General features: G+C 36.0%; 1 protein-coding gene across 1 annotated transcript; it reads right to left on the reverse strand.

The window, feature by feature from the left end:
- Positions 1–1,610: 1,610 nt before the first annotated feature.
- CHRNA5 (cholinergic receptor nicotinic alpha 5 subunit) lies at positions 1,611–18,127 on the reverse strand. The gene is made up of 6 exons (XM_075504184.1): positions 17,957–18,127; positions 7,889–8,040; positions 6,888–6,932; positions 5,979–6,088; positions 4,166–4,997; positions 1,611–2,067 (listed from the first exon to the last, which is right to left on the reverse strand). The coding sequence occupies exons 1-6, from the start codon at positions 18,072–18,074 to the stop codon at positions 1,906–1,908; spliced, it is 1,419 nt and encodes a 472-aa protein (XP_075360299.1). The 5' UTR covers positions 18,075–18,127; the 3' UTR covers positions 1,611–1,905.
- Positions 18,128–23,553: the final 5,426 nt, after the last annotated feature.

Raw genomic sequence — 23,553 nt, forward strand, 5'->3', positions numbered from 1 at the left:
TTTTTCCAACTTCCACACAGAAAAAGTCACTGATGCATTGTTTAATCTTAGTAACACTGAGAAAGTTAAAATTATTATATTAATGCATTAAATCAGATAATCTTTGCAAATTCACCTTTAAAATTAATTATGATGGGAATAGAGGAAATATGGATATCCAATGCCAGATGTAATTGTATAACTGAAAAGGAAGAGTGACTCCATTTACAATCAGAATTATTTATAAATTTGTATTTAAAAAAAAAAAAAAAAAAAGGCTTGCCTGGCATCATTTCCCTGCCTGTGAGCCTTAAAAAGCCGCACAAAACCAAGAACGTCCTACAGGTGAAAACAATTTGAAATAAATATTCAATTGTATATAAGTTATGACATAAACAATCAGTATTATAATCAGCACAGTGCCAAACAGTGCTATTCTAAAGGAGCTGGGGGGGGGGGGTGGCGGGGGGAGGAGGGAATATGTACCTGTTTTCCAAATTCATAACCACTACAGAATACTTACATTACCAAAGATGCCACAATTTACATTAAACTTCTCACCTAAACATGTTATTATTAATGTAGTAATTTAAGCAAATAAAAACTTCCCAAGACTTGCTCTAGCTTGGCATTACTGTATTAGCCCTGCAGGATGCAACTATATTATGAAGTACACTGACAAAACTTTGGTGTAGGAAACCCCCCATCTATTTTAGAGTCTTCCAGAAATAAAGCTTTTAAGAAAGGTGGCATTGGAATGAATGTAAAGAATTTAAAATCAGTATTTAAAGAATATATTTTAATGGAATAATTTAAAAGTTGCAAGTTAGTTTTCAACACTCTCAGAAAAAAGAAAGTATGGAAAGCTGTAAGTCCTCTCTGCTTAGCATTACATATGGTTCTGTAAGTGAGAGAACCTATTAAAGGTAGCTTTCTAAGTTCGGTTTAACAAATATGTGAAAACTTAATCATCTGTATTTGGTTACACAGCATAATAATTTTCAACCCATTTTCTTCAGAACGGTATTCCCCAAATTCCTTCTACTTGTGCTTAAAAACTTAATTCTGAGAAACGCATAAGGCAGGAAATGATTAAGAAGTTTGCAACTAACATACTGCATCAAATTCTTAATCAAGAATAAAGAAATCTGAATGTTCTGGTCCATTAGGGTACTTGTGCAACTTGGGAACTCATTTAATTGTCTTTGCCTTCCTTTCCATAGCTGATACAGAGATATTGATATACATGTATCCTGTAGGCATTTTAAGGCTTACTGTATTAAATGTTCATGTTAGTATGATAGAAGTAACAAGGTTTTAAATTTAGCAGGAAATTCCACTGAAAATTTATAGAGGCAAAACATAGCCAAATCGCTATTTTTACTTATATGTTGAATACACGGGAAGTTTAAGTGGTATTTTTATTATTATTTTAAATTTACTCTGTAGAAACTTTATACTTTTACAACACATTCAAGAGAGCTGATAAAAATTCTCCTTTGCATACTATAGTAAATTGAAATAAGCAACTCTACCGTGTAAATATCTGCAAATATTTAATACTCAATATAACAATTTATATAGTAATTTAATAATTGGACTACAGTGATCATCATTAAAAAATTTCAATCCTTCTATTTCATAGTAGGTGTCAGTGTATGCTTTTTTGGACATATCATACATGCAAGTGCTTGAGAAGGTCCTTCTAATTCTGACCTGATTTAGAAGTAACTTAGTAAACTGGCAATATGCAAATTGACTTCTGTGTGTCGTAGGGATGCCATGCTGTAATATAAACATAATTTTCTGGTTTGGGTTTTTTTTTTTTACTCTATCAGAAACATGCCTACAAAGAACGTGCATGGAAATAGAGCTACTGCAAAACTCTTTAGAGCCATATTAGTAGGAGAAAGATCCAAAAATATTTTATGCATTTGTAGTGCCTATATGCATAGGTACTATTATACTTGCCCATTTATGAATAACAGGAATAAATAACACAAGTGATCCAATTATTGAAACCAGAAGAAAAGTCCATAAGAACATTCGATCAAGCACCTGAGCAATAAATTTCCAGTCTTCAACAACCTAAAAAACAAAGAGCAGAAGAGTTGGTCAGTATTTGTGAGAACAGGTAAAAATACAGTACCAAACCCTGCAATTCTTAATCACTTTACAGTACACTTTTTTTCCAATCAGGTCCACTTGGTAACCCCCTTTAATAACTTTTTATAATTACACTATGAGCTAGAACAGGAACAAACTTCCCTCTATGAAGACTGGTAAACTATATTAGACCAGTACTAGATTTTAATGCAGAAACTGACCCTGACAAGCACTGAACATCCTCAAATACAGAAAGTTGAAATTGGTATGCAATTTTCTAACATACTGCAGGATATAGGATTCATGCCACAGCCTCATCAAAGTGGAATCCCCAGGCAGGAGCTAGAAGCAAAAGTTGTAAAAACAAACAAACAAAACAAAAAAACCCACAAAACCCACACACCAACAAAAGCAAACAAAGAAAGAACAAACCACCACCCCAACACCAAAAACAAACCACCCAAACAAACAAAAAAAATTAACAGTAGACAGCAGCTGTTGTGTTACATACAAGATCTGAAAGCTGTGAAGTTACTGCTGCACAGAATTATACACTAGGGAGAATACTCACAGTACTTTCACAACTATTTCCCTTTTTGATAGGATTATTCATATCTATACACCATTTTGCAAGTATAGCAGATATAATTGTGCAAGCAAATTAAAACCCTGCCAAACAATTGTCTTTGATTTGAACTGGAGCTATCCACATTTCCCAAGCCTACTGATTCCTACACAGCACTAGCTGTGTAGTTTTTATTAACAACTTTTGCAATTAAAGCTTGCATTCTCTGGGCCCCAAATAATAAAATACAAGTTAATCCCCAGTCAGCTGTATATTAATTTTTGAGGTTTAGAGTCACAACAACATTACACCTGAAAAACAAAACACTTATCACCTCTCTTGTCACTCACAGTCAAATAGAGTAAGTTCAGTAAGAGAAAGAAAACCAACCCTTAATTTACAGGAAATTATGCATTTAATAGCAAACCATTCTATTTGTGTTGTTTATACAATGCAGGGGTATTAGATGCTGTTTTAACAGTACAGTAGATACATTTATTCAAAATCTAGGCTGGATCCCTTGTGATAATGTCAAAATTGAATCCTGAGAAGGTACATTAGAGGAATTAGCTTACTCCTATGCTAGTATGTGAGAACATGCTCTCAGCAACCAGCAACTTTTGAAGACCGTCATTTCTGTATAAATTGAAAGAATCTCAGGCCTTGCCATCAGAAACAGATAGCAGTATCATGAGACCACACAATGAAATTCTATATTTCTACACTAGCCTGAAAACAGCATTTAAGTCTCTGATGTACCAATGGTGCTAGTTTAAAAAGCATGGAAAGAAAAACAGATTCATAAGGCTCTTACCCGAATGGTGTAAACATCCATTAAGGATAGTTCAGAGTGCAAATGTACAGACTGAAAAAAAGCCTTTGACATCTTTTGATATAACTTAGAGACAAATAATAATAAGGCTAGAAGAGAACACTCAAGAAGTCATCTAGTCCATGTTTGGTCTCAGCACAAAATGACCAACATATGGCTTTAGCTTGTATTTAAACTAATATAAGTTAGGGCATTAAAAATTGTTTTTATTTGGAACTGAAAGCTGCAAAATAAGGCTTAGCAGTATTTATTCTGAAAATGTAAGGCAAATGCATTTTTCAGATAGCCTTTCAGGTACAACATTAAAATGAAAAATACCTACTTCTCCTATCATGAAAATATTATCCAGCAGCACTGTAGGGAACAGTTACGGTACATGCTCTTGTAACAGACAAGTATCTCTGAAAATGTGTAATTAACAACATGAACTTACTTCTAGAAGAAAGCAAAAGACTTTAAAGAACCGAAGGACTGTATTGTATCAGCCCAATATCTATAAGAATTCTCAGTACTGTACCATACTTGTACTTCTTTCCAGTGGAAATAATTACACAGCTTGCAGTGAAGTACAGAAACCGGAAATCCCATAACACATATTTAATATGCAACTGCATAGTAAACCATTACTTGGTTTTCTAATTTCCAGTTTTACAAAATCAGTGTAATATGACTAATACACCCACCTCACGAACTTCATTCTCCTTCATAACATGTCTTGTAATATATCGGATAGAATCTAGAGCTGCTTCCAAGGTGTTCCTAGATGATTCTGATCCATTCATATTTCCTGTTTCCTCCTTCTGAGCAAAGTATCTATCTACATGACTTCTCATGCAAAGCAGCTTGGGAAGTTTGTGAAGAAATATCTTGCGAACCCAAGGTGCCATAGCATTGTGTGTAGACGAAGAGCGGTGATGAATATTGATAGCAAAGACAGTTATCACAATGGACAATGTCACAAATATCATAGTAAACACCAAGTACTCTCCTATAAGTGGGATAACTTTAGAAGATGATGGAATAATCTCTTCAATAACAAGAAGAAAAACAGTCAAAGATACCAGTACTGAAGTGCAAAGTGAAATTTTTTCACCTTCATTTGAAGGAAGATAGAAGACAAGGACAGTTAGAAATGAAAGGCCAATACAAGGAATAATGAGAAACAACGTGTAAAAAAGTGGCAAACGTCTAATTATAAATGAATATGTAACAAAAGGATACCAGCAGCATCCATCAGTCCTATTTCCTTTGCTCCCTGTTGCAGTCACTATTTCCCATTCTCCATTATCAAAAAAGTCTCTTTTGTCAACATCATAATCTTCAAGAATTATATCAACCTGTGAGCCATCGTAAGTCCAAGAACCAAATTTCATAGAGCAATTTTGGAGGTCAAAGGGGAAGAAGGTTACATCAATAGTACAAGAACTTTTGTAGTTTGCTGGTGGAGTCCAAGCAATGGTGCCATCATATTTTACCACGGTTTTTGTAGATGTCCCCTCAAAACGTCCATCTGCACTGAAAAGAAAAGAGATATATGCATGCAATTACAATGGGGGGGGGGGGAGGCATGGGTGTGTGTTTTTTAAATAAGAAAATATGGGTTTTGTTGTCATTTCAGCTGTTTATCCCTTCTCCTCCTTCATAGCCAAAATTTTGTATTGTGTTCATAGTCAACTTTTTTTTTTTTTTTTTAATCTGAATCTCACACAGGTAAACAGCTTTGGAAGAGTGAAGAATATTTTCAAGTCATGAAAAGATCTGTGCAACTTTTTCTGGTCCCAAGGACTTATGAAAGGATTGTAAAAATCCTGACCTTTAACAGCATGACCAAACTCTAGTGTTTCTATTGGTAATACAGCATAAATACTTTTCAGTTTGGCCAAATCATAATTATTGAAGAAAAAAAGTCACAAAACAGGTAAAATAATACTTGTGTGCCACCTCCAAACTTGAATTTAGAATCACTGCAACAGCCTTTTTTCCTGACTCAACAAGTCAGGAAATGTAAAAGCATTGTATATGCACCTGAGTTGAGCAGAAAGGTTAATTCAAAAGTTATTGCTTCTGAGATCTGTTAATTCTCAAAAAACCCCAAACAACAACAAAACCCCCTTACAGTTGAGTGTACTTCATTTTAAATCCATGCTGAATATGACTTACAACAGCATGAATTAGTTGCTTCCCTCCCATCACTCTACAATATTAGATTGTACCCAGCACTGTGCAAGACATTGTTTTCTAATTAATAAAAGAGTTTACACGAAGAAGTGGAAATAAACTTTTCAAAGAGACTAGAAATTCCATACAGAAGCAAAGCAAAACATTTAAGCATTTAACATGGCAACAAAATCCATTTGCATTCAGCAGCAAATTCTTCCACATGTTCTTAGCTCTACTAAATGTACACACATACCTATCCAATGAGCCTCCTAAAAGCAGCTTGGACAGTAAAGTTAGAAAGTAAATTTATTTTATATGAAAAGATTAAAATCTTACTTGTCATACAACACAATATCTGGAATCCAAATAGAATCTGATGGGACACGAATAGATGTTATTCCAGCATAGTCTTCAGGATTCCACCTTAATTTTACATCTATCCATTCCTGTGGATATGCGAGATGTAAAAAACATTATTATTGTGAAGTTGATTTAAGCAGGGCAAGACTGGATGAAAATAGATAAAAATGTAATTTAAAAAAAAAAAAAAAAACAGGAAAAAACCCAAAGGAATTAGCCCCCCCCAAAATAATGTAGTAAGCTAGTAAGTATAATCAGGGTCTGCAAACATTCTTCTAAGTAAATCAAGAATGATTTGTGAGCAGCATTTCCCAAGTTAATAGTAGCCATTAAGTTTAGCATTGGACTCTGATTATTATAAAGCTTGAGGCTTTTTCCTGCCCCTAAACAAATATTCTCAAGAGGAAAAAGTAGGTCTTTATAGCACGCATATACATGAAACTGAAATTCATCAGTGACATTTATCCAATAATCTCAAATACCTCACAAGAGAAAGATCTTAAAACCATTATACAAAAGACTACACAAACCCATACTTTTCTTAATATAGTTTTTGAAAGAAAACTTATGTACTGAAGTAGTAACTTTTATGGTTGGATACATGCACCTTGGTATATTAAATGGCTGTGTAATGCCATATCAGATTTCTTTTAATAAGGTGAATTTTAAAAATTTACCTTTTTTTGTTTGTTTTTGTTTTTTAAGAGTTTTATAACAATTAATCCTTTAAAGCATTTCCAGAGGCATTTTTAAAAGATATTATGTAAACTAAAAATTCATGCAACAACTAAGTTTTTTTTAATATACAATTAATTAGAAAAGTTTCTTCCAACTTTTGACTTGCAGTTACGAAGCTTCAGAGTTTGTCATCGATATTTTACATACCTGTTTCAACCAGACATTTGTTGTCATCAATTGATTTTTCTCATCCTGTAAAAATAAAGCATATTTTATGAAAAAAAATCTGCACAGTACATTCATAATAACTTTTAGTTCATAGAGTCTGCAATTTAAAATACAAAATACACTTCTAAAAGCATTCCAGTCACTGATAAGTACGTTTATATGAGAACTTTTTAAACATACAATTATTACCTTTGATTATCTAACTGTTAAAAGTGATATTTTTCCCCTTCTGTGTCTCTTTCCTCCCTTCTATTTTTTATTTGACTGTATTCTATGCAGTCTTACTGTTTTTCTATGGAAACATAAAGGAACAGCCAACATGCAGAAGAAAAACTCCTCTTATAGCTATAAAGAGCGAATTCAATTTGAAAAGAATATTCTGAAGTGAATAAGTATCAGGGGAAAAAAAAAAATCTGGTTGATATCTTTTACATCACAGGTAATGCCAAGAGATAATCTTCATTACTATGGAAGTGACATATTTGAAGGCTTAGAGGGGTTTTTTGCTGCTTGGGCTGGGGCGGGGGGGGGGGGCAAGGAAGAGCATTATTTGCAATTGTTCCTGAATTTTACAGAAATGAGAGTGATAAAGTGATTAAAAAAAATACGTGGGTTTTCCCATTGAATAAAATTAAAACACAATTCTCTAGGATTAAGAATTTCACTTTGTTTTTTGCCGAAAACGCCACTAAACATAAGAGCCATTTGTCTTCTCAACCTCTTTGCAACCACTTCTTCATGCCCCCAACTACAATGCATTTTTTATTACAGTTATAATAATTTTAGAGGTTTAATCTATGGTTTAAGCTAGTTTAACTTAAGTTAAACTAAAGTTAAGTTAGTTTAACTTAAGTTAAACTAAACTTAAGTTAAGTTTAGTTTAAGCTAAAATACGGACAATTATTTCATATGACATTATGTTCCAGAATTTTAAGAATCAGGGAAAAAAAAAAATAAACAAACTTATTTACTACACATACCACATCTACTAGCTGAGAGATTGCAAGGCCAAACTTGATTTTTATTGTGTCATTCAAACGTTCCACTGGACGAACCCATCTTTGATAGTCTTCAAATAAATGTTTAAACAAACGATCTTCACTTTTAGCAATAAAAGAAGGTTCAGATATACCTATATAAAAAAAGTAATTTATTAACATGGATTTAAATAAACAGTGTACATCTGCATTCCTGTGTCCAAAGAGCTACAGCTATGTTTATGCGGAGTTAAATTTCTCATCTTATCCCCTTTTCTCTGGAAACACGGCCAAGGTCTTGGAAGAAGAATTTTATAAAATTACCTGGTTTTATTTGCATCTCCATACCACTATCACACTTTTAAAATCTATGACTCAAGAACATTAAGATAATTTTAGTAATAATAAAGGCAAAATACATCATTTACCTGGTGCCATGCAATTATGGAACCCCTCTAAAACTGAAAACTTATCTATGATGGACTGAAGTTCTATCATTCTAGAACAAGGTGGTACTTTTTAAAAACCTACATCCACACTATACAGGTTTCCAGTATATTGCATAACTTGTGCTCCCGTTTGAAACATCAGTCTCCTCATGTTTTATACGTTATTTCCTCTAATGTTTGATCACATCTATGATGTATAAACTTTGCGGTATTTGTAGAGCACTTTTTCCCCATACTGTTTTGTATCTTAAACACATGTGCCAATCTGTTTACCAGTCTACCCTCTACTTATTCTAATGTTATATTGACTGGAAGGTACCTTTCTAGTTAAGTAATAGTATACATTCAGTTCTTTTTTATAGTTCTCAAGGCATCATTTCAATGCCTGGAGACTGACTGATGACCTGGAACAGCCAAAAATCTTTGTATAGCTTACAAAGAAATGGAAAATACATGTCTTCTTTTGTCTCCTGAGAGAATGGAATACATGGCAGAGCTTTAAAAAAAAAAAAAGTACTGTAGATGCAGAAACTGCAGGCAGAGAGTGGCCTGGACTTTAAAAGAGATATGCAAGTTGTCCTAAAGCACATCATCAAGCAACCACTGTCCTTTATCTTTGGGAATCCACAAAAAATGAGTTTTTTACCAATGTGGTCTCACTGAAGTGTATCAGTAGAAACCCTGCTACTCAAAAAAAGGCAAAGTTTAAGGTTGTCCATTATGAGAACCCATGCAAAAAAATTATATACCCTAAATAACAAGAGAAGGACAAACATAGGGAAGATACAGAGAGAGGGTAGGAAAAAAGGCAAGATCAGTGTCTAGCTAAGTAACTCAAGTAAGAACAGCTTTCAAAGGCAGTATGAAAGACCTGAAGAAGGCCACCGCCTCAAGAAGCAGCACAGGCTACACACATCACTTTGAAGGGAATGGCTCCAAAAGGGTCTCCAATTCCCAGACAGAAGTCAGAGCAACCACCAGAAGTCATGAACGTATGCTCTAGACAAAGATTTTTACTACTCACCGATGAGACTTAAACTGACTGAAACTACTGCCGAAAAAAGACCTAACAATTATTATAGTCAGTTTAAGGGACAGAGTAAACCAAAGAAAGATGTTCACAACCATCTCTTTTTAATGCAGATTTAAAATATTATACCATTACATAAATGTATGGCATGACCTCTCTAGAAATGATGGGCTCAGTAAGAGCATCCATCTAAAAAAAGATATATCAGAAACAGAAAAGCACCAGAGAATGTCATAAACAGATTAAAACCACAGACAGTCATCCATACAAGGAGAGATTTAAAAGATTAACATTATTTTGTTTGGAGAGGAGGTGAGTTTAGTGAACGTAACAGAAGTAGATAAGGTAGTGAATGACACATGCAAAAAAAACACTGATGGTATTTAACCTTTCCCATAAGAGAAGGTAAAGGAAACAAAAGCATCAATTAAAGGCAGTACAAACAATTTCTATTTGAAGTTCATTACTATCAACATTCGGTAAATCAGAGATTATTAGACATTGAAGAGGACTAAAATTTTAGAATTGCCTAGGATTACTAAATTGTCAGTTATGTCAGGTAGCATCATACTTGCATAGGGTTATCGGTTCTCATTTCAACACAACTTGCAAAATCTACCTTAGAATTCAATCAACAGTTTGATGGCTTGCATTTGTTGCAGAGACTTGGCTAACACCATTTAAGCCATTTAGATGGACCTAAGTTAGTTCTGTGTGACTGCAACCACTGCAGCCTACACAAATAAGATAGGCAACATAAGTTTTTAAGTTTCCTCCCATTCACCAAAGTGCTCTCGTGACAGCAGCGGCTTTCTGCTGTGCTGCAAAAGGCCGCATTTACAGATCCTTTGGACAAAACACCCAAAGCATTGCAGAGCCCAACCACAAGATAATTCCCTGCCTTCTGCACTGCAGGTTTGGGGCAGTCCAGTAGAACTATTATTATGAATACTAACTGGATTTTCTCTGAAATTTTATAGTAGGAGCAAAAGCAGAATGTAGCTTAAGCAATAGGATCAGCAAAGTGGGAGCAGTAGAACTCCTCTTCCCTCCAAATCTTACCATACGCTAACATGCTGCTGTATGGTTCTTGCTGCAGGCCAAATCAGCATTTGGGTTTTAAGACAGTTCACCCTTCTGTTTCAAGATACAAATCTATCTGTTTACAATTGTATTTCATTCATTCGCAAACACTTAGCAACCTATTGTTCTTCAAGATGTATTATTTGTACATGCTCTACAATTTAATATATTTCCGTTTCAAGGTTATTGACATGTGGGTTGTGTAATAGCTAAGAACTGATGGGCAACTTGTGTTGTACCACTGAGCATACCTCAGGTGGATACATGAAAACACACAGGACATAAGAATTGCTGCCAAAAAGGATCCAGCAACAGAATGTTACACACACAAAGTTACCTTCACAGCAATTAAGTTAAAATATTTTTTTTTATTGATACCTTAGGTTTAGTGTTTCCTCATTAGCCAAGGAATTTTTCTTATTTGTAACTGTACACAGATTTGCCAAGTCCTGCTTTTTACAGGCATCCAAAAGAATGCTTCCTGAAGACACAACTTAATTTCTCTATTTCTATACTCTTATTTCCTGAATTATGAATGGTTTTGTGTATATTTCAGCCTAACGTTTCATAAATACTTGATTTTTGTATTAGCATTAATTACATTTCCCTTTTATAGTTACAACTCTCAACTGAATTTTTTGTACAATTTGAGAATGACTATGCAGCTGGGTATGCTCTCTCCAGTAATTGACCTTGAAGCAATGCAGAAGCAAAGTTGCACTTTCACCATTTCTGTGTTCCTGTAAGATGACCTCCTGTACGGCAATACAGCATCTTCAGGGTACATGCTGTTTCCAGATTGAGCTTCTTTTAAAACACAGTATCTTCTCTGCTATACTAAATGGGGACACGCTCCTTTATCACTTTTACATACTTACAGAATTTTTTTCAAGCATTTTATGCTCAGACCTACAGTATACTCACTGATTTATTAAGATGACCATATTTATTAACAATATAGTTTAACTAATTTTTTTCTTTTTTTTTTTTCTATCACAGAAATATCCACACTTTTTCATATTTCCAGTTTATTCTGTTTATTAATAAGCTGGGGCATACTGGTCTATAAAGGGCAGCTTATGCAAAGGAGAACTCCATGACGAAGCTGGAGATGGTAACAATATATTAAGAGTCAGCAAAAATAAAATAAATAACCACCCCTACCTTTCCATATTTTATTTAATAGGGTCACACAGCTCAGTTGTTACACAGACTGCATGTGTTTAATTTCTCTTTTCTGTGTGTCTGTATGCTTTTAAGATTATAATAAAGGGTGTAATTCTTAGTTACTTATTGGTGTTAACACCAATAAGAAAAAATGTGAAGAACTGGTGGCAAGCAGAAAAAAGTTACAGAAGAGAGGAAAAGAGGTAAAATACATTTAGTGGCTTGAGGTAGCAGACTGGCTATGCTGGTTGGAGAAAAGCAAAAAGAGGTTAAAACCTACAACTAGCAAGATTAGCAAATAAACAACCTAGAGTACAAGTCTCATACTAAATCAGATGGTAAGAGATTATGGAAGCACTCACCCCTGCTACTAGCTCACTGTACTAAAAAAACTTACAAGATTTGAAGGGCAATTCTAAACATGCCTGTATTTGTGTGGATTTATTTTTGTTGAGGTCAGGTAACTTCTGCAGTCTAAATCAAAGGTAGGCTTTCTAGATTGTTCAGTGATAAATCCCAATAACAATGTTTACTTTATAATTTACACCTGAAACTCTTCTATGCTCACTTCCTCTCAGTGTGATTCCATGTTCAGCAAAAAAACCTAAACCACATGAGAAAATGCTGGATGGCCAAAATTTGAATTCTGCAAAAAGAAAACAAACATTTATGCACAAAGCAGACTAATGATTCAATTTTTTTAAACTGTGAAGTAGTTAGAGCACACTTTTGACAAAATGGTAAGTAGAAATTCTAATTAAACACTTGACCTCTGAAACAATTGTATTTAAAAATTCAGTCCTACCATTCCCCCCCTAAATATTTAACAAACTTCTTTAATAAAGTACTTTGGAAGAGCTATTTAGAAAAGAAGAGGAAGCATTACATGGGTCTTGGATGCATGAATAGCATGACAAAACATGTACATGGCTATACATTCTCAAGTCAAAATTTCACTAGTGCTGCTAATGGCAGACTTTTTAAATGCTTCAGATAAATTACAAAAATGTTATTCTTTTGTAAAATCTGTCTTTTTACATTGTTTGTTACTGTATCATTATGGGATGAAATTTCTCAGCATCTTAATATGATTTAGCAGCAGTATTCTTTTTATAAGAATTACTGGCAAAATATTTAGTTACAGCTATACCTCATACCTTTTCATAAATTTTTGTTTGTTTTTAAACAAGAGAACATCACAGTCCATGTTTCTCCAAAGAATAAACTTTTTTTGAACTCTATATTCCTCAGCACTTCCTTAGATAAAGTGTCTAAGAACCACATTGGGATTGCAGGTATAACACTGGTCCTTATACTTTAAACAATGTAGTTCAAAGCATTTCTTAATTGATATAATTGGGTGTTAATGATTTCAGGTTTTCTTTGGATTGCTACTTGGTGCATTTTCAAAAGAGGTCCATGGGAGAAGGGAAAGTGTCACTTTTTAGAAGCCTAATGTAAAGATGTAGATTCAGAAGTAATATATATTACTAATGCAGATTTATAATCATATACCACTATAACGAAAAACACCACTACTAAGGACAATAAACATGGCAAAATATCCATACTTTGTAGTTAACATTAGATTCTTTAATGGTGTGCTATCATAACATATAGACTGTTATCCACAAATCTAACTATTACAAACTACAATACTACTAGTTTGTCTACAAACCAGGAAGGTGAATGAATATATATAGTACACCTGCCTTTGGTACCCTACTATTTTTTATGAAGATAATACTGTGATTTTTTTTAAGTAATAAATTTTACATAATTTATAACAAAGGAAGCACTATGAAGTCTAGAAGCACAATGGTAACTGTTTAAATCTCACTCTAAAAATTGTTCAGTGGTCATTTTGAAAGAAAAAGGAAAAGTTATCCATCTTTCCTACAAACTAACTTATTCTAGTGAGCATCAGTGCTTTTTGTCCTTTAAGTTTACCCAAACAAATCTAGTCACATCACAATATTTTGGTAGCTGGTAACAATTCTAACTGCAAGGCATATATATATTGCAGCAGACAGGCAAAAGTAGAACAAGATCATGTTCAATATTAACTACACAGATCTCTCTCTGCCTAAGCCTCCCTTTACATTTTTAAGAATCTCCCACCACTACTTCATTAAGCAGAAAAGATATGTGATATATTAAATGACATATAAAATTGAAGTTTTCTTTCTGTACTGATTCCCCCCTCCCTTTAAAAGGATCGCGAGTCATACTTTCTGTATGGTCTTCAATTGTTTTGCCTACTTTTCCTTCTATGCTTTAGGAATTGCCAAGAATCCAGTCACTAACAGTTAACAGTAAGCATTTAGAAAGATCAAAATCATCTTTACTAGAACGTCTGTAAGTCAAAGCAGGATTACTAACTCTATTCAATTTACTGAACAAAAGTCAGAAAAGCCAGCTATTACATTCTGTACTTCCTACAAGTAACTTTTTCTCCCCTGTTTAAAAAATAAAGCCAAAGCCCATCACTACCCCTACAAGCATGGAAAAGGTGGCTATTCTTGACCATTTCTTGTTGGTGTTTTTTTTTGCAAATTTGTTTTGTTTTCTTTTGTTCAGAGGTTGTCTTGCGATTTCAAAGGTTGACAGTACAGAAGTGACAGCCTTATATTTCTATCACTGTATATTAATACATGCCTGGCAGCTGCTAGCTGCTGCAGGAACTTTTATGATTTTCTGTTTACTCTGGGACTTTCAAGTTATTGGGAGGATTTCTGCCTTCTCTCTTACCTAGCACATCAATCTCCTGCCAACCAGTAGCAAAATAAAATGACATATTGTGGACATGAAACTATCAAGGATTTTGAACTGCAATATTGCTTACCAATATGAACAGAGGTACAAGAGCTGCACATCGAAAGCACGGAAGATGTTTCTTACATTCAACTCAAATTCAAAAGATTAAAGTTTCCCCCTTGATAACTGGAAAGTAGAATTCAACTATCCCCCAATAGCATCAAGGGATAATTACGACCCATATTAATGAATGCATTTACAAGTTTGATTAATAGCAGCATAATATACTGCTGTATAGTTTGTAACTACAAGAAATAGATATGATCATCTACGGATTGACGGACAGTCTTTATATTAAGAGCTAACTGGAGCACTAACTATTCCTTTCTGAATACCTGTGCTATGGATTCTATGGTAAATACACACAACATGCCAAACGGCTTCCTGAACTCTATAGTGAAGCTATTGCCAGCAGTAGTCTTCTGATTAACAGCCACCTACAGTGCTAACGTTACAGGTCTGTGGCGTGGCACAGAATTTCCTTGTGAGTTCATTGACACTAATATTCTCCACTCAGCTTTCAGCAGACAGAAGAACTGTGATCTGTCTCCCTGCCCAACAGCTAGGGCACATGAAAAGGCTGCCTCAGGGTAAAAATTCTGGTCACTCTGAAGCCAGGGGGCCTTTTTCTGTAACAGATCCAGGATTTTGTCATCTCTCTTTATACCATTTCTAACCATTGCATCATTTGCACTGACTGTTGACCTGTCAGTAAGGACTGAAGATGGACTGTGAAGACAGCACTGAGGAATGATGAATGCAAGCAGCAAAAAGCATGTATACAAGTGCAGATAGTGCAAGGAGTAAAAGGAAGAACGAGTACGTAGAATCTTAGAAGTAGAACCATTTATTCATATAGATTTAGAGGGTATGCATCATGGAAGTAAACACAAATCCACAATTTATGTAAATAAGACCTTTATGCAAATAAGACACAGGCCTTGAGCTTCTCATAAGTTGTCAGTGCAGCCTTGGGTGCTGCAGAAGTTGCGCACCGGGTGTTACCTTCTGCCACAGTAGCATTTTGCTCCTGCAGCTCAATTCCAGCCTTGGATACACTGGAACATACAATCCTACAGCTCACAGAAATCAGATACTCTGCTCAAAAACAGACGCAGAGTAGGAGTTTTCAGAACATATACTATCATACAAAAATCAGGTTTTACCATTCTGAAAAGTGGGAAACTATGCAAGTACTACAAGTTCCGCAGTTCCTTCTACAAATCAACACAGACATTTCTTCACAAATGAATGCTCACATTTTTCTTCCTAAGGATCTCTAAAGAAAGCACACAATATTTTAAGAGAAAAAGCACACAATATTTTAAGAGAAAAAGCACACAATATTTTAAGAGAAAAAGCACACAATATTTTAAGAGAAAAAGCACAAGAAACCCATGCAAGCAGGAAGGTTTGCAGCTTCCTGTTGGGCAGGGAGAAAGATCCGATCTGTTAAACTGAATGGAAAACGTTTGGGCGTATGAACTCCCCAAGGAAACACTATCACAGGTCTGCAGCATGGCACAGCAGTGCTATAGGTGGTTGTTAATCTCGATTCAGTTTGTGCATTTAAGTCTCACCTGTCAGTTTAATATTCAGAGCAAGGAACAAAACTTATAATTTGATTGTATTTTAAATCAGCATGTATTTTGTCTTGTCAAATCAGAGTTATCCAGGATAAAGGGTTAGTTCACCTCCAGACTACTAGCTAAAGGAAACACCAAATTCATTTTCAAGCACTCTTAAAGTATCATAAAAACAAAGTCACATCCATAATTCACTTCTACTCATTAAAATGACTACTGTACCACATGCAAAGCAATACCTCTAAAATACTTCTAACTGTATGTACATGATACACTGATTTAGGTTGTCATTTCCATGTGCCCTATATTTTAATAATAGGTAGCTATGTTTTTCATCTTCTTAATAGTAAATTTCATTTTATTTTAGAGAAAACAAATTGTGAAAATAAAATTTTATCCTTGCTATACATGATCAGTTATCAATGAAGTCAAAACTGCGCCAAAAGGCAAAATTTGGCTTAACCTGACTGCAAGTAATTCCATATAGTCATATACACTATATAATATAACATAATAATTTCACATAGTAATATCTTCGGCCATGAAGAAAAACACTACTTTTCCAAATACCGAGACCAAGAACAGTCTTTTAAATCACATTTAGCAATAACAGACTGAGTTTTTGTATGTTCAATTAAAACCAAGACGTCAATACAATTTACTTTCCTTAAAACATACTTACGACCATTTTTTCAATTTTGAACTAGTATTAAAAAAAGTCAATTTTATTTTTCATTAATTTCCCTTCTGCTCGTAAATATTGCAGTTATGACTTCCAAGATGTTTTGCAAAACTCTTAGCAATGTATCCACAAATAATGTAAAAGCAATGTTTTGAAATAACTATTTCTAAATAATTCTTTGAAAGAGCATTGATTTTGCTCTTTTAATCTTTCTGTAATTTTATAAACACTTTAGCTTCAGATGCTATTTTACATCCTTCAGCTCTGAAAGTTACATCCTGATTGAATTATGAGACTGACTCTTTTGAAGTCAAAGAAATAATGCATAACCAAACTAGAAAGAATTTTCTTATAAATTCTTAAGAGGGACATTTTTATGTGCAGCCAGATCCATATGCGATATTGCAATTATTAGAATACATTCTGTAAGTTTACCTCCATACCAGCTGCAAATGCAAAGCGCATTCACCACAAATCTACAATTGTACCTCGTCTGAGTAAGTGAACGGAGCAAAAATTGAAAGCTATGACACTTCAAAGAGTTATATATTCATTTTAAAAGCGTTAACAACTGCATAATGAAATGTGTGGTAGTCAAGAATGATGTGCACCTGAAAAGTCGTAGTTTGGCAAAGGCGTTTTTCCCCTCTTCTGTGAAAGGGGCAGCTCCGGTGAGCCCGTTTGACCACGGTCTCTGTAGGTCACATTCATTTTTTTAAAAACTAGCCGAAGTCCAGCAATCCCTACCTCAGCACTCCTCAGCGACCGCCAGAACCCCACTTAACCTTGAAATCAGCCTTATTTTAGCCTCGTCTTGGCAAAAGTTGATGGCGTGGAAAACGAAGCGTGATGAAACAACCCTGGCAGCATTTCCCCCCACACGCAAAAACCTGCCTCATTTTTCCACGCGAAACACGCTCTCCTGCCCGCGCTCCCGCCACTCCCAGCTGCCCGCCGGAACCGGGCTACAGATGGAGGACCGGAATAGCCAGGGGAGGCAGCGGCGGCCCGGCAGACCCCCGGGCTCCGGTACAACCTCCCCCTATCCCTCGCGGCAAGCTAGCCCCGCACAACGGCAGGTTTCCACGAAAGCCGGGGTTCAAGAGGGCTCGTAACTCCCAGCTGACCCTGCCCTCTACTCCGACACCCTCCCAGCTTCTCGCTGACGCGCCTGCCTGCCACCCACCCCTCCCCAATGGCCCCAGGAGGGCGCCCCACTGGCCCTCGCCCACACGGGGCCACCCCGCGGCGCCTTACCCGCATAAGGGGCGCGGGCGGCGGGGCCGGTGCCAGGCTGGCCGAGAAAGGGCGCGAAGAGGCAGGTGAGGAGGAGCAGGGGGCGGCCGCAGCGCAGCCAGGCTCCGAGCTCGGCCATGGCTGGGGCGCAGCCCCCGCTGCCTCAGAGCCCCGCGGCGAGGACGGGGCGCAGCGACGGGGCGCTGCTCCTAACGGGCGGCGCTGGCCACGCCCCGCCGGGAAGCCATGAGGGGGTGCGAGGGGCGGGAGAGGAGCGCGCGCGGCGGGAACCGTTAGAACGGCTGGCGCGTTGAGGGAGGGGGCGGCGGCGGCGGCGGCTGCTGCTGCAGTGGGAGCCTCAGTAAGGCATCGTCCCAGGTCATTTTTCCCGGCGGCCAGTCCCGGAGATGGCCCAGAGGTACCGACTCGTGGCCCCGCGCTGTGTGGGAGACGTGTGGGGCTAGCCGGACAATCCTGTCAATCCTGCCGCTGACCGCTGGCTGCGTGCCTCAGCGGCCCTGCTTTGGGCGGGTAACGGCCATCGCATCCCCCTCAGGCTGTCAGGAGAAGTTCCCTGTGAGGGAGGCAGGTGCTACGGGAAGGAGCTCACTAGCAGGTACTTCGGAGGGCAAGCTGTAGCGATCCCGCTGAGCACTGTACCCAAAGGCACCCTTTGTGCACAGTCCCGTCGCTTCCAGAGTTAAGAAAAGGCTCCTTCAGAGGCGCAGGTGCTGACTAGGTAGGTGGTGAGCTGGGGTCGCTGCTTCTGCCTCTCGAGCGACCTGCCGTGCCTCACTGAAACGCGGCAGCAGCAGCTGCAACGTAAACCTTTAATAACAATGGTAAAGCCACCTGCGTCAACATTTGTTTCTTTTAAACCATGTTTTTGGGAGGGTATAAGTTTAAGGGATTTTTAGTGAAAAGGAAAATATTAAACAAACTAATTTTTAACTTCCATTCCATATGAAACATTCAGTAGGGTTTTTTTAAGTTTCTAAACTGGAATGTTTTGGAACTTTTAATCAAAAATAGATAAACTGGTGCAAGCTGAAAAGACCTAGGATATTCCCATCTTTATGTGTATTATAGATATATAACATATATAATGAATACTCTGTATAAAACCCCATTTTTTTTCTATATCAGTAAATAAAAAGCTGTTACAAAAGACAACTTTAAATGCACCAACAGTGAAATGTAATTAGTGATTTTTCCTAAATCATCCTAATGACAATGCACAGTGTACACACTGCCACGGAAAACAGAAGCAGCTGGCATTAGTGTATTTCTTACATTTAAGATACTGTTTAAGATTTTTTTACAGGGAGAAAAGATTTGGAAAGAAGGGCTAAATGGCTTTACACAGTGTTAATTAGCTGCTACATGAAAAGTGCTAGATACCAGATTCCTCAGAAAAATGGACCTTATTCAACTCTAATAATTTTAGCAACTTGGTACCTTCCTAAAATTAGCATTACCCAAAGTAGTAATTTCATTAAGCATGTTGTCAATTATCAAAATTATTTTATATCATGTTCATTTTATAGAAAAATAGTGCATCTCTGTGTGTAAATCATGAATCTTTTTGACGACCAAAACAGATGACTTAAGCAATTTCAATCCCTTTCTTAATTTTTAAACTTGTGTTTTTCTGTATTATCATATCCTGCAGCCATATTTAAGTCGTGCATGTCTGTGCAAGACATAATGCAGTTCATACAAGCCATACAGCTGAAAAAAGGCTGCTTACACAGTCGTTTCTTCCAGCACACTTCTAGTGACATGTATTGATTTGAATGCTCTGCAGTAAATATGGTCATTTATATATTGAGAATCCATTTGTATACAGCATGTCCTCCACAATCCAGAAATTATATTTATAATTAATATGTGTTAAAGGATGCAGCATGTGACTCTTATTTTGAAATGTTCAGTGTGTATGCAGTGGTAAACCCAAGATTTTATAGTAAATAAAAATATATTTTAGCCCAAAGCATGGCACAAAAAAACCTATTTTATTCTTTGTGATACACTGGAGTTCTAATATTTTCTGAGTGCTCTGAAAATTACTGGGCAATCTTTCTACTGAAATTGCAAATCTGTAGTTTTTGATGACAACTGGTCCACTACTGCACTGCACCTCGTGTCCCTTATGTAAGGTTATCACAGAAAATCTATATTTCTATTAGCAGTGTATGTGCATTGCAGTAAACGTATTTTACAGTCATGATGTCTAGTTAACGGTATTAAACATAGTTGCCACTCAAATGTGCAGGACACAGCAAACTGGTTTTATTACATAACCATGAATTTCTTTGCAGCTGGGTCCTAGCTAGGCAAAACAGATGCTGTAAGATATAAAAGGATTAAACTGTCTTGGTTACATGCCCAACATTTTGCGAAGTATTTTATGTAGCATCATCTGGCACACATCAATTATGTTGTATTATTACTGTTTTAGAAAATAGTAGTTATAAATAAGCCATTTTTTCCTGCTGCTTTGAACTTGAAGCAAGATATTAATACTAACAGCAGCATCTTAAGTTTAATATTTATCATTAAGTGAAAGCCTAAACAATTACATGAGTAATGTCTGCTGTCTTTCAAAGGGTCCTTCCTTCTCAGCAGGAGTTGACATCTGAAAGACCTCACTAAAGTATGTTCTGAGCATCTCCAGTAAATTGGCTGATGGCAGCTTTTACTGTGCACTGAAGAGTACTTTAACTGGAAAGCCAAATGCCAAATTAATCACAGATAAAAATAGCAAGCTGCTCGGTTCTCTTTGTAAAATCAGAAATATTCTAAAATTTTTTTTGTGAAGCTGAATTTTCTCCAGATAAAAGCCAAGAGCTGTATAACCAGTGAAGGGTACTCTCAGATCAAGTTATTTTAGCAGTTTTTCATCTTGTAATAGAAATAACTGCAATTAAAACTTGAAAACGAGGACAGCTTTTACTACTGTAATGGAAAACATTCTTTAAAGAAAATGAAAGACATTTTAGTAAGTCCTAGAATCTCATCTAGTCTGAAGCTACATCATTTCTCTCATGTATGAAGTACCTGAGTGCATTAACTTCGTGGATTTAGATGTCTTGTATACACTTAGCTATGTTATCTATGTATCACACACAGTTCTGTGGCCTCTAAAACCATTGATTTTAACACCTTGAACATTAATATATTTGTTCTCACAACACAGTGGAGAAGTATTGTCCCTAATTTTAAGATTATGAACAGAAAGAATAAATAATTACCTTGGGAATCCATAATAAAACAAGCAGCTGTCAAAGTTAACACAAAAAGTCATTTGTTTATCATCTTAATTTGGGTGCTTTTATAACTCTGAGAAGTAAAAATATTTGGACAAATAGGGAAGTACATCTAAGGAATATTCTGTCTTCCTGTGCACAATACAGTAAGTCGCATAAGAAGCAGTCTTAGAAGTTAATTTGACTTTATTTGAACAGAATACAGTCATCTAGAAAACAAGCTAACTCTTTTTTTAAACACTGACAGATGCAAGAGACAGCACAGGTATTACTGGAGAAGCAGTAGTTTCATTATCTCTTAAACTACTTAGAATAACAAAACACATTACAATTTATTAGGACAATCTAATTGTGAATACTTGCCCTAACAAGTTCTATCATGCACTCAAGTGAGATATAAACTATCCAGTCTTTAAGTTTACTAACATCATATTATGCAAACAGTTTCAAGTAAATACTTTTACCTAATTTGAGAAATCTGTCACCTTCCACAGCACCACATGAAGTTCTGGTGTTAAAATAACATTTAATCCACAGCAATAGCTAAATATTTGAAATACTTATGTAATACACTGTAAACTCTACGTAAACACTACGTACACCAAAAAAACATACAAAGAACAGGAAGATCATTTTGATTAGCAAAGACAACTCAAATGTATCGCCAAAATCATTTTTCTGTTCTTACGACTTATCCCCAAACCACTCCCAGAAAAGGCACAGATAGTGGTGATTTTTTTTTTCTTTTTTTTTTTTTTTCCTTAAACACACAAAGCCAGAATCAACACAATAGGCCTATGCAGTCAAACACTGCTCTATTTCTAGGAAAAACAGGTAAGGAACTTGGATTAGTGTCAGGATGTCCCAGAAATAGTCTAGTCAATAAAAGATCTCCAGCATCTGCTTACTGTCCTAGCTTCAAATGCACAAAAGAATCAGAAATTAAATGTAGTTTAGCAGAACTTTACTGTACATCTTGGATATGACTGCCAGCTAGAGTTACCTGCCTATTCCAAGGCAGTACTGAGGCTCATCTCTCAATCAGCTATTAATGGCACTCAGTAGCGATGGTGTTTTTTAAATTAAATGGGTAATTATTGTTCAAAGATTATACTCAAAGTATTTGACAATGCTTTTACTTAGGGTAAACAAAACCTTTAAATAAATAGATCTTTTAAAATGTGGTGAAACTACACAATTTATCACAATGCTTCAATACATAATGGAGTACAGATCAAAAAGTTATTTAAATCACTCTGACTTTTGATTATTACAGTATCTAAAAAGTTCTTTACCAGCAAACGATGCAGTGTTTGGCAAAGAAACACTATTGGTAATTCTGTAAACAAACATCTGAATATATTTGTTATCCCCTTTGTTAGAAACAGCAGCATTTAAGAAACAAATATTTTAATAAATCTATATCCTAAGCTAACAATACTTCTACTAGTACACTAAACAAATTGCCTTGCATGATTTATATAGGTTGATGAAACCAGACCCAGATGCTCTTAATGGTTTCCTAGAAGACAGAAAGCATTGCTGGAGTCTATCGTGTTTTGTTTCAAGTGATCTTTGAGAAGTGAGAAAACACTCCCATTTTGGCATTGCTGATTTTAGGGCATATTCCAAGCACTTGCATAACCATCATCAGTGATCTAGAAATCTGCAAAAGATGCCGATATATTGCATTCATGGTATCAAAAAATAAGATTGAGCACTGAATTGTCTACATAAAAATGGAGCTTGAGGTATTTATACAACCCTTTTTAATGGAGATTAAATCTTACCCATTGCATGTTGTCTGCCACGATTCAGGATTTGTTACATGAAATACCATTCCTATGTTATTATTTGGAAGATCTACTATTGCACAAGGTGCAAATAAAACTCAGTCTAACCTTTATTAGCTATAAAATTTGAATACTAACAAAGTACTGTCTAAGTTCAGTACAAAAGACTAAAGCAATTGGCCTGCACTGAGATTTAGAAAATTAACAAGCGGGTCCTGCAGCCTGCACAGAACCCATGCCACCCCACAGCACTGTCTGTATGGAGGTTACCAAAGTGAGTGCAGTACATCTACCCAAGCTGCAGACAGACACCTCAAGTCAGATTCCCTTCTCTGTTCTCAACAGTGAATCTTACAGCAATGAGCTCAAAAATGGGTTTTGTTGAGACTAAGGGTAATTTCTGGCCATGTTGACAAAGTACATTTTATGAGTCAAAAATGTCTGGGATAGATTAAAAACAATAAAACATTGTATGGATTCACTGTTTCTTTAAATGGTCATATTAAATCCTGTAAACATCAGATATCCTTTGGGGTTAAAAAAAAAAAAGAAAAAA

Source organism: Mycteria americana, chromosome 6 (genome assembly GCF_035582795.1).
Source record: "Mycteria americana isolate JAX WOST 10 ecotype Jacksonville Zoo and Gardens chromosome 6, USCA_MyAme_1.0, whole genome shotgun sequence".
Taxonomy (NCBI): domain Eukaryota; kingdom Metazoa; phylum Chordata; class Aves; order Ciconiiformes; family Ciconiidae; genus Mycteria; species Mycteria americana.

Bases quoted from the DNA above. Each gene is read 5' to 3' on its own strand.
- CHRNA5 (XM_075504184.1), bottom strand. From the start codon at position 18,074: ATGGCCGAGCTCGGAGCCTGGCTGCGCTGCGGCCGCCCCCTGCTCCTC. The intron at 8,041-17,956 runs GTAAGGCGCCGC...TTTTTTATATAG, and splicing joins CGCCCGCGCCCCTTATGCGG to GTATATCTGAACCTTCTTTT. The intron at 6,933-7,888 runs GTATGTGTAGTA...TTATTTTTACAG, and splicing joins TCTCTCAGCTAGTAGATGTG to GATGAGAAAAATCAATTGAT.